Source organism: Pristiophorus japonicus, chromosome 5 (assembly GCF_044704955.1).
Source record: "Pristiophorus japonicus isolate sPriJap1 chromosome 5, sPriJap1.hap1, whole genome shotgun sequence".
In the NCBI taxonomy this organism is placed as follows: Eukaryota; Metazoa; Chordata; class Chondrichthyes; family Pristiophoridae; genus Pristiophorus; species Pristiophorus japonicus.
The window spans coordinates 37,736,305-37,748,622 of NC_091981.1; the positions used below are offsets into that span (position 1 = coordinate 37,736,305).

The 12,318-nt window shown below is 47.0% G+C and overlaps 1 protein-coding gene across 1 annotated transcript in view; it reads right to left on the reverse strand.

The window, feature by feature from the left end:
• Nucleotides 1-12,318, reverse strand: part of LOC139264065 (collagen alpha-6(VI) chain-like) — a 177,596-nt gene that overhangs the window by 134,863 nt on the left and 30,415 nt on the right. The window contains exon 3 of the mRNA XM_070880163.1: nt 3,620-3,661. Coding sequence (XP_070736264.1) covers nt 3,620-3,661 — 42 coding nt within the window. The remainder of the gene's footprint in view (nt 1-3,619; nt 3,662-12,318) is intronic.

Genomic DNA, 12,318 nt, shown 5'->3' on the forward strand with positions numbered 1-12,318 from the left:
CCGAGGTAACCTGTATCATACCGCCACCAGAGGGCATACCTGTTGGAGTCCCAAGGGATCCCAGCATCCCTTGGAAGCACTGTATATAAGCAGGCTTTAAATGCTGTACCAAAACTCTGGAGTTTGAATAAAGAAGCTAAGGTCACTCATGTCTACAGTACTCAGTTACTTTACTTTATTATGAACATAGCAACTGGCGACGGGATAACAAACAATCACGTGAAAATGCAGAGTACTGTTAGTATCCTGGAGAAATTCTCAGAAGGGGATGACTGGGAGGCCTTCGTGGAGCGACTCGACCAATACTTCGTGGCCAACGAGCTGGAAGGGGCTGAAAACGCTGCCAAATGAAGGGCGATCCTCCCCACCACCTGTGGGGCAACAACCTATGGCCTCATGAAGAATCTTCTAGCTCCAGTGAAACCAACAACCAAATTATATGAAGAACTGTGTATGCTGGTCTGGGAGCACTTAAATCCGAAGGAAAGTGTTCTGATGGCAAGGTATCGATTTTACACATGTCAACAGTCTGAAGGCCAGGAAATGGTGAGCGACGTCGCCGAGCTAAGGCGCCTTGTAAGACATTGCAAATTCGATGGATTCCTTGAGAAAATGCTAAGAGACTTCATTTTGCTTGGCATTGGCCATGAGGTTATCTTTCGCAAACTATTGACTGTTGAAACACCGAACCTAAGCAAAGCCATAACGATAACCCAGGCATTTATGTCTACCAGCGATAACACCAAACAAATTTCGCAGCATAAAGAGGTTTCGGCAAGTACTGTACACAAAGTAACAGGCAGGAATGCATATGGCAGAACGTACACACCTGCAGCTGCCCGACCTCAGATGACCCAGAATTGCCATCAAACGTTAATGCGAGGCAGTTAACACCTTGTTGGCGCTGCGGAGGTGATCATCGAGCCCATCAATGCCGCTTGAAACATTGGGCCCAAGTTTCCACACGATAAAAAACGGGCGCCCCTCCGAGCTGGGCGCCCGTTTTTCCCGCCGAAAACGGCGCTGGAAAAAAACGCGCGATTCTGGAGCGCCCTGCAGCTCCATGTCTGCTTTGCGTGGCGCCCAGGGGGGCGGAGCCTACCACTCGCGCCGATTTTGTAAGTGGGAGGGGGCGGGTACCATTTAAATTAGTTTTTTTCCTGCTGGCAACCCTGCGCGTGCGCGTTGGAGCGTTCGCGCACGCGCAGTGTGAAGGAAACATTGGCACTCGGCCATTTTTGTCGTTCTTTGTAGCTGTTTAATTTTTGAACATTTTTTAATAAAAGCACATTGCCCTTCCATGATCAGCACTGAGGCTTCTTGCAGCAGTGAGAAGGCTGCAGGAAGCCTCAGAAGTTGAGGCAGCCGTTTCCCGATGGCCTCCCCCCCCTGCCGTCGGTAATGGCTGCCTCAACTTCTGAGGCTTCCTGCAGCCTTCTCACTGTCTCCTTACCCCCCCCGCCCGCCATCAGGAACGGCTTCCTCCCCCCCCACCCGCTGCGGTCGGTCGGTCGGTCATTAATACCAATGCCTCTGCTCGCATCCAAAGATGGGCGCTCACGCTGTCTGCATATAATTATGTAATCCGTCACAGACCAGGCACAGAGAACTGCGCTGATGCTCTCAGTCGGCTACCATCGCCCACCACTGGGGTGGAAATGGCACAGCCTGCAGACTTGCTCTTGGTGATGGATGCATTTGAAAACGAAAAGTCACCCATTATGGCCCGCCAGATCAGGACCTGCACCAGCCAGGATCCTTTACTCTCCCTTGTAAATAACTGTGTCCTCCATGGTAGCTGGTCCAGCGTCCCAGCAGAGATGCATGAAGAGATCAAGCCGTTCCAGTGGCGCAAAGACGAAATGTCCATACAGGCGTACTGACTTTTGTGGGGCAATCGCGTGGTTTTGCCCAAGAAAGGCAGGGAAACGTTCATACACGACCTACACAGTACCCACCCAGGCATATTAATGATGAAAGCGAGAGCCAGATCCCATGTGTGGTGACCCAGCATCGACTCAGATTTGGAGTCATGCGTGCACCAATGCAACACTTGCTCTCAATTGAGCAATGCACCGAGCTAAGTTTGTGGTCATGGCCCTCCAAACCGTGATCTTGGATCCACGTTGACTTTGCGGGCCCGTTTCTAGGCAAAATGTTTTTGGTTGTTGTGGATGCTTATTCAGAATGGATTGAGTGTGTAATAATGTCTGTAAGCACGTCCACCGCCACCATCGAAAGCCTACGAGCCATGTTCGCCACGCACGGCCTGCCTGATGTCCATCTCAGCGACAATGGGCTGTGCTTCACCAGTGCTGAATTCAAGGAATTCATGACCTGCAATGGAATCAAGCATGTCACATCTGCCCCGTTCAAGACCATATCCAATGGCCAGGCAGAACGGGCAGTTCAAACCATCAAGCAAAGCTTGAAACGTGTGTCGGAAGGATCCCTGCAGACCCGCCTATCATAAGTCCTGCTCCAGCACCAGACACCACTCGCTCACCGGGGTTCCCCCAACGAGCTGCTCATGAAAATGGCGCTCAAAACAAGGCTCTCTCTTGTCCACCCTGATCTCCATGATCATGTCGAGGACAGGCAGCATCAACAAAGCATGTACCATGATCGCGCAAACTTGTCACACGATATTGAAGTCAATGACGCTGTATTTATATTCAACTATGGGCATGGTCCCAAATGGCTTGCTGGCACTGTCATAGCCAAAGAAGGGAGTTGGGTGTTTCAGGTCAAACTTGTAAATGGACTAACTTGCAGAAAGCATTTGGACCAAACCAAACTGCGATTCACAGACAGCCACGAGCAACCCGAAGAGGACACCACCAACTTCGACCCTCCAACACACACACAGGTGGCAACCGACATCACGAAGCTCAACTCCCCATCATCCAGCAGCCCAGCAAGGCCAGCTGCCCAGCAGCCCAGCGAAGAACCAACCAACTCACCCACACCTGCATTTATACCGAAACGATCGACAAGGGAGCGAAAAGCCCCAGATCGTCTCACCCTGTAAATAAGTGTACTATTGACTTTGGGAGGGAGTGATGTTATGTGTGCAACCCTAAGTAACCTGTATCATATCACCACCAGAGGGAATACCTGTTGGAGTCCGAAGGGATCCCAGCATCTCTTGGGAGCACTGTATATAAGCAGGCCTCCCATGCTGTACCAATACTCTGGAGTTTGAATAAAGGAGCTAAGGTCACACTTACTCATGTCCACAGTACTCAGTTACATTACTTTATTATGAACATAACACATACCATCTGGACCTTGGGTCTTATCCTCTCTTAGCACTGTTAGTTTGTCAATTATTTTCTCCCTTTCTATCCCAACTGTAGTAATATTCTTTATAAGAATAATTAAAAGATCTATCCAATTAGTCTCATGGCCCCCGTTCTTTCTCTGTAGCCTTGCAAATATTTCCTTTCCAAGTGTATATCGTAATCCATTTTGAAAGTTACTATTGAATCTGCTTCCACCATCTTTTGAGGCAGTGCATTCTAGATCACAACAACTTGTGTAAAATAAATTCTCCTCATCTCCCCTCTGGTTCTTACAGAACTCTTAAAAACAAAAATAAAAATGTTTAATGCCTCACCTGCAGGTTTCTGCCAGTGCTCTTCTTGGCTTTCGTTAGTTACTAAAGGGGGAAAACAGTGAAGAATTGATTTGATAGCTGAACAGTATGGAAGTAGGTCATGTTTAAAGAAATTCAACAACATTTGAACACTGGCATAAATCAGATTAAAATATTCTAGTTGAAGCTAAAATACTTTGAAAAATACTTCCGAGAGAGAGGAGGATAGAGCGGGGCGGGGGGGTGGGGTGGAGAGGGGGCGGTTGGCGGGGAGGAGTGAGGGGGAAGGGGAAAGGAAGTGGGGCAAAGGAGAGGGTGAGAGGGGAGTCAACAGAGACATTCCACCAGGGTCTGCTAGAGTTGCACCAAATTATAGGAATTAAAATGACTTTTTGCGTGAATCAATTCAATTGTTAGCGGGCACGCAACCTGAAACAGTAACTCAGATGAACGTTTACGTCAGGTTAAGTTGCTGGAGGATTGAATGTCAAGTCACATGCCCAGTTGCTCTGTTCTGTCGGCCATTGTAATCTGTATCACCAAGCCCAAGAGGTAAGTGACCTGGCAGCAGGTGCACTGAACTCCAGAACTACCGTGGATCAGTGGACAACCTTGGAGGAACTTGGGAAGTTTGAATCCTTACTGATAACCAAGGAAAAACTCAGACAAGCAGTGACATGAGTAGGAAACATCACCTCCCTGTATGGAAGATGAATTGTTGCCGTATATAGGTTTAATTCCCAATGAACGGTCTCTCCCCAGTGTGAACTCACTGGTGTGTCAGCAGGTTGGATGACTGAGTGAATCCCTTCCCACACTCGGAGCAGGGGAACGACCGCTCCCCGGTGTGACTGCAGCGATGAGTTTTCAGCTCGGATGGGTAATTGAATCCCTTCCCATAGTCCCCACATTCCCACGGCTTCTCCATGGTGTGGGTGTCCTTGTGTCTCTCCAGCTTGGATGATCAGTTGAAGCCTCGTCCACACACAGAACACGTGTACAGTTTCTCCCCGCTATGAATGGTGTGATGTTTTTTCAGGCTGTGTAACTGGTTAAAGCTCTTTCCACAGTCAGTTCACTGGAACACTCTCATTTGGGTGTATGTGAATCGGTGCTTTTCCAGTCACACTGATGTTTGAAATGTATTCCCACAGACAGAACTGGCAAACATTTCTCCTCCCACATTCAAAGGCCGATGATATTCAGGTGCTGAGGAATCGAGTGAGTCCATTAGATTTTGACATGTGTGGGAAGGGATTCACTCAGTACTGTTCCTTACTTAAAAACCAGTGAGTTCACACTGGGGAAAGACCATTCACCTGCTCAGTGTGTGGGAAGGGATTCACTCATTCATCCAATCTGCTGACACACCAGCGAGTTCACACTGGGGAGAGGCTGTTCACCTGCTCAGTGTGTGGGAAGGGATTCACTCATTCATCCAATCTGCTGACACACCAGCGAGTTCACACTGGGGAGAGGCTGTTCACCTGCTCTGTGTGTGGGAAGGGACTCACTCAGTCACCCACCCTGCTGAGACACCAGCGAGTTCAGAAGTGTTTGCAGGGTTTGGATTCTGCTCTTTTTGCTGCCGTTATTACATCCTTTTGATGGAAGAGTCTGGACTGTATAAACTTATGTTTCAAGTCGATATAACTGCTTTGTTTGTCTGTTCAAAATATCTGAAACCCTTCCCTTGAAGAAGAGAATTAGCACAGAATTCTGCATCTTGGCAAAAGCACCAAGTGTGGTGTCAGAAATCTAAATCTTGGGGCCAGAAGAGGGAGAAAGGCTGAGAGTTATCGCATTTATGAAGCTTCTCATAAAACTTCTGTTGGCTTTCCAGGTGGGAATGTTTAAAAATTGGTGAGAAAGAAAAATCCTATCTAACGAGTCAATCTTAAAGAAAGAAAGATGTGCATTTATATAGAGCCTTTCATGACCTCAGGACGTCCCAAACCACTTTACAGCCAATGAAGTATTTTTGATGTGTAGTCATTGTTGTAATGTGGCAGCCAATTTGCACACAGCAAAGAGCAATGTGATAATCACCAGATAATCTGTTTTAATGATGTTGGTTGAGAAATCAATATTGTCCAGGACACTGGGGAGAACAGCCTGCACGTTTTTGAAATATTGCAATGGAATCTTTTACGTTCACCTGAGAGGGCAGACAGGACCTCAGTTTAGCATTTCATCCAAAAGACAGCACCCCTGACAGCCATCTGTGGCTAACTAAAGAAATAAAGGATGGTATCCAATTAAAAACAGGGGCATTCAAACTGGGCAAAATTAGTGGGAGGACAGAAGACTGGGAAGCTTTTAAAAGCCAGCAAAGAATGACTAAAAAATGATGAAGGGAAGATAGACTATGAAAGTAAACTAGCGCAAAATATAAAAACAGATAGTAAGAGTTTCTATAGGTATATAAAATGGAAAAGGGTGACTAAAGTAAATGTTGGTCCCTTAGAGGATGAGACCGGGGAATTAGTAATGGGGAACATGGAGATGGCAGAAACTGTGAACAAATATTTTGTATCAGTCTTTACAGTAGACGAAACTAACAATATTCTGACAGTGGATAGTCAAGGAGCTATAGGGGAGAGGAACTTAACACAATCACAATCACTAAGGAGGTGGTACTCAGTAAGATAATGGGACTAAAAGCAGATAAATCCCCTGGACCTGATGGCTTGCATCGTAGGGTCTTAAGAGAAGTAACGACGGGGATTGTGGATGCATTGGTTGTAATTTACCAAAATTCCCTGGATTCTGGGGAGGTCCCAGCAGATTGGAAAACTGCAAATGTAACGCCCCTATTTAAAAAAGGAGGCAAACAAAAAGCAGCAAATTATAGACCAGTTAGCCTAACATCTGTGGTTGGGAAAATGTTGGAGTCCATTATTAAAGAAGCAGTAGCAGGACATTTGGAATAACAAAATTCGGTCAGGCAGAATCAGCATGGATTTATGAAGGGGAAGTCATGTTTGACAAATTTGCTGGAGTTCTTCGAGGATGTAATGAACAGGGTGGATAAAGGGGAACCAGTGGTTGTCGTGTATTTGGACTTCCAGAAGGTATTTGACAAGGTGCCAGATAAAAGTTACTGCACAAGATAAAAGTTCATGGGGTTGAGGGTAATATATTAGCATGGATAGAGGATTGGCTAACAAACAGAGAACAGAGAGTTGGGATAAATGGTTCATTCTCTGGTTGGCAACCAGTAACTAGTGGGGTGCCATGGTGATCAGTGCTGGGACCTCAACTATTTACAATCTATATTAACGACTTGGAAGAAGGGACTGAGTGTAACGTAGCCAAGTTTGCTGACGATATATTGTCCCTATTTCCAAGTTTACCATCATCACAGGGAGCGAGGGACTGGGAGTGAGACTGAGAAAGAATGAGGCACAGAGTAGGACAGAAACAGAGACAGAGACAGAAAGTGAGGGAGAGGAAGAAAGACAGAGATAGAGAGAGAAAGAAACAGAAAGAGATAGAATTAGAGAGAGGTAGGGAGAGATTAAAAAGCTAGATGGAGGTAGAGAGAGAGAGAGAAAGAGAGAGGGATAGAGAGTCAGAGAGATAGAAAGAGACATACAAACTGAGAGTGTGGCAGAGAGAAAGATCGAGGGACATACAGAAAGAGATAGCAAGAGGGAATAGAGAGATAGAAATAGAGATACAGAATGAGACAGAGACAAACAGAAAGAGATAGAAAGAGAGAGAGACAGAAAGATAAAAAGGGTATAGACAGAGAGATAGAGAACATGAGAAAGTGAGGGAAAGAAAGAGAGGGATAGAAACAGAGAAAGGCGAGACAGTCAGACCGCAACCATAAAGAAGCTGTTGCTATGTTAACAACAGTTGAAATTACGTAGGGGTGAAGTTCCTTGGAGCTTCTGTTGTTCGGTCACCATAATTTCAGCGAACATTCGGTGGAACTCTGTTTATGCGTGTAGCTGAAATTAGGACGATGCAGCAGGAGAAGCTTGGAGGAAATCCATCCCCCACGGTCCCTGATGGAGCAGCTCAGTAATGATGAAACATCTCATACAGTTAAACAAAGTGGGATTAACAAGAATAAACAACACGGCAGGGAGCCCATTAAACAGAAGAGACTAGATGGACTTCACATTTTGTGTCAAAAAACATCCTAATGTTAAAAATCAGTGTCCAGGATTCAAACAGACCTGATAATAAGATATAGTCAAAAAATATTTTTCAGCCAAGTAGATAAAACAATCACAGAAATTTCCATATTTCACACAAAATTCAACAACTTAAGGTCTCGGCCGTGGCTCAGTGATAGCATTCTTGCCTTTGAGTCATGGATTCAAGTCCCACTCCAGAGATTTGAGCACATAATCCAGGCTGACAGTCTCAGTGCCACACTGAGGGAAGGCTGCACTGTCAGAGCTGCCCTCTTTAAGATGAGACATTAAACCAAGCCCCCATATGTCACATAGCAAATTTGTTATTGTGACATGTTTTACAGCTCAGCTGAAATACAACCCATTCTTCATATGATTATCAGCCAATACGTAACTACATTTGGTAAAGTCCATCTGCGACGCTTCCCTTCCCTTCCTCTATTTTTGGGAATAGTCTGTCGACCAATATTTACGATCAGCCTGCTGAATCCCACAGCTACCTTGATTCCACTTCCTCCCATCCCGTTTCCTGTAAGGACTCTATTCCATTCTCCCAGTTTTTCGGTCCCTGTCGTATCTGTTCTGATGACTCCACCTTCCTTACTAGTGCTTCCGATTTGTCCTCCTTTTTCCTCAATCGAGGATTCAACCTCCACGGATGTTGACAGGGCCCTCGACCATGTCCATCCCATTTCACGCACTTCTGCTCACACCCCTTCACCTCCCTCCCAGAACCATGATAGGGTTTCCCTTGTACTCACCCTCCATCCCACCAGCCTTCATATTCAACAGATCATCCTCTGCCATTTCCGCCACCTTCAACGTGATGCAACCATCAAATTCATCTTCCCCCCACCTTTCCGCATTCCAAAGGGAGCGTTCCATCTGCGACACCCAACACCCCCTCCTCATTCCACGGCACCTTCCCATGCAAGCGCAGGAAATGCAACACCTGCTCTTTTACCTCCTCCCTTCCCACTGTCCAGGGCCTCAAACATTCCTTCCAGGTGAAATAGTAATTTACTTGTACTTCTTTCAAGTTAGGATACTATATTCGCTGCTCACGATACGGTCTCCTCTACATTGGAGAAAACAAAAGCAGCTTTGCAGAACACCTCCAAGTGTGACCCTGAGCTTCCAGGCACTTGTCATTATAATTTTTCGCCCCACTCCTACTCTGACCTCTCTGTCCTTGGCCTTGTACACTGTTCTAATAAGGCTCAACGGAAACTCGAGGAACAGCACCTTATCTTTCAATTAGGCACATTACAGCCTTCTGGACTCAACATTGAGTTTAACAATTTCAGATCATAACCACTGCTCCCATTTTGTCAGCAGAGTATCTATTTGTACTGTCCTTTTTCTGTTCTCTCGACTCCGCCCCCGACGGCGGCCGCCCAAAACCAGAACTGGAACTGGGCCCCGCAATTGACCACGTTGTTCATCTGAGGTGCCAGGTAGCGACAGACGGTGGGGGAGAGGCAGCGTAGGGAAACAGACGGTGCGGGGAGAGGCAGTGGCCAGAGAGAGGCGGCGGGAGGAGAGAGGCAGCGGGGGGAGAGAGGCGGTGGGATAGAGGCGGTCGGAGGTGAGGCAACTGGGGAGAGAGAGAGACATGGGGTGAGGGAGGGGGAGGAAGTGGGAGAGAAACATGGATGGGGAGGAGAGATGGAGACATTGGCAGGGGAAGATAGAGACACAGGGGGATGAGGAAGAGAGAGAGACACGGCGGGGAGAGAGAGACACAGGAGGAGAGAGAGAGAGACACATGGGGTGAGAGAGAGAGACACGGTGGGAGAAAAAGAGAGAGACGGGGGGAGAAAGAGAGAGACGGGTGGGGAGAGAGAGACATGGCAGGAGAGAGAGAGAGAGATGGGGGAGAGAGAGACTTGGGGAGGAGGGGACGAGAGAGAGAGAGGGAGAGACACGGGGGTAGGGAGAGACAGATCCGGGGGTAGAGAGTGAGAGACGCGGGGAAGGGTAAGGCGGCAGGGAGAGAGAGACACAGGGTGGTCGGGGGGAAGGGAGTGAGAGACACGGCAGTGGGGGGCAGGGGGAAGAGAGAGAGGAGAAGCAAGAGAAAGGATTAGAGGGGAGAGAGGTAACTCTGGGAAGACGCATCACGTTCTTCCAACCCCCTTTACACCCACACCCGATTTCTCAGAAAGCTCGGTCACTATTCACTTCATATCCAATAAGCCCATTAACAATCCGTGACCCACACACAATGCTGCATCTATGGCTCTGGGTTGGGGGCGGTCGGGGGCAGCGGGCCAGGAGGTCATGCACTTGCGCTGGAGTAAGGGAATACAGCTGCGGGAGGCAGTACTTGCTCTGGGGTAAGGGACTTCGGCTGAGGGAGGGATGCACTTGTGCTGGGGTAATGGAGTTTGGCTGGAACTTAGGAGGTTTTTGCTGGGTTGCTGGAGATCTATCTTCTCTGGTTTCTGAAGTCAAAATGGATTGAATTACAATTTGCAAAGTCAGTCAGAACTTGGGCTGGGTGGTTCCAGTTGCACATTCTGCAGAAACTTCAGGGTGTGGCTTATCCTCCAAGGAGACCAATCAGCAATAGATCATGTGATAATGGAGAGCCAATCCGAGACAATGTGGCCATTTTGGCAGTACAAATAAATGCGTGCTTTTGTCAGACAGCAGTTGCTAGTCATGGTTCTGCTTTTGTTATTTACACCCCAACCAGTGGATGTGGTGTATTTGGACTTTCAAAAGGCATTTGACAAGGTCCCACATAAGAGATTGGTGTGCAAAATCAAAGCCCATGGTATTGGAGGTAATGTACTGGCGTGGATAGAGAATTGGTTGGCAGACAGGAAGCAGAGAGTCGGGATAAACGGGTCCTTTTCAGAATGGCAGGCAGTGACTAGTGGACTGCCACAGGGCTCAGTGCTGGGACCACAGCTCTTTACATTATACATTAATGATTTGGATGAAGGAATGGAGTGTAATATCTCCAAGTTTGCAGATGACACTAAACTGGGTGGTGGTGTGAGCTGTGAGGTGGATGCTAAGAGGCTGCAGGGTGATTTGGACAGGTTGGGTGAGTGGGCAAATGCATGGCAGATGCAGTATAATGTAGATAAATGTGAGGTTATCCATTTTGGTGGCAGAAACACGAGGGCAGAGTATTATCTGAATGGTGGCAGATTAGGAAAAGGGGAGGTGCAACAAGATCTGGGTGTCATGGTTCACCAGTCATTGAAAGTTGGCATGCAGGTGCAGCAGGCGTTGAAGGCGGCAAATGGCATGTTGGCCTTCATAGCTAGGGGATTTGAGTATAGGAGCAGGGAGGTCTTACTGCAATTGTACAGGGCCTTGGTGAGGCATCACCTGGAATATTGTGTTCAGTTTTGGTCTCCTAATCTGAGGAAGGACGTTCTTCCTATTGAGGGACTGCTGCGAAGGTTCACCAGACTGATTCCAGGGATGGCTGTACTGACATATGAGGAGAGACTGGATCAACTGGGTCTTTATACACTGGAGTTTAGAAGGATGAGAGGGGATCTCATAGAAACGTATAAGATTCTGACGGGACGGGACAGGTTAGATGTGGGAAGAATGTTCCCGATGTTGGGGAAGTCCAGAACCAGGGGACACAGTCTTAGAATAAGGGGTAGGCCATTTAGGACTGAGACGAGGAGGAACTTAATCACTCAGAGAGTGGTTAACCTGTGGAATTCCCTACCGCAGACAGTCGTTGATGCCAGTTCATTGGATATATTCAAGAGGGTGTTAGATATGGCCCTTGCGGCTAAAGGGATCAACGTGTAAGGAGAGAAAGCGGGAAAGGGGTACTGAGGTGAATGATCAGCCATGATCATATTGATTGGTGGTGCAGGCTCGAAGGGCCGAATGGCCTACTCCTGTACCTATTCACTATATTTCTATGTTTCTATCTAAACCCTTCTTTTGTTTCTTTACTTGTCCCATTACCACCCCATTTTTCCTTGCACCATCATCCCTTTTGTCATTTAATCTCTCCTGCCTTCCACCCTATCACACACTTTCCCTTTTGTTCTTTCCTCCCTCCCTCCTTTCCCTGCCTCTGCACTTGCTTAAAGCCTCTTACATTTATAACTTTTCCCAGTTATGATGAAGGGACATTGACCTGAAATATTAACTCTGCTTCTCTATCCTTAGATGCTGTCTGACCTGCTGAGTATTTCCAGCAATTTCTGCTTTTATTTCAGTGTTCCAGTATCCACACACTTTGCTTTTGTACATTTGGTAATTTCTCCCTACAATAAAATGTTGATACGGGAAATCAACAGCAAAGACCGTTGAAAAACAATTCCAGATGAATTCTTTTGGTAATGGCTGCCTTGTTATTCTCTTTATTTGTCTTTAGAGCAAAGCAGAGTTTCCATAGGTAGACCTGCATCTCCTGTGATTCAAAATTTACACCGTTCTCCATATGAATGAAAGCAATGTGCTATGGAAATTAAAATGATCCTTTGCAATGTAGATTGCATGGGTTGCCTAACACATATTCCTGTGCACTCTAGAAGGCAGAAACTAGCACATCAGCAGAAGGCATCGCATGGGCTAAAA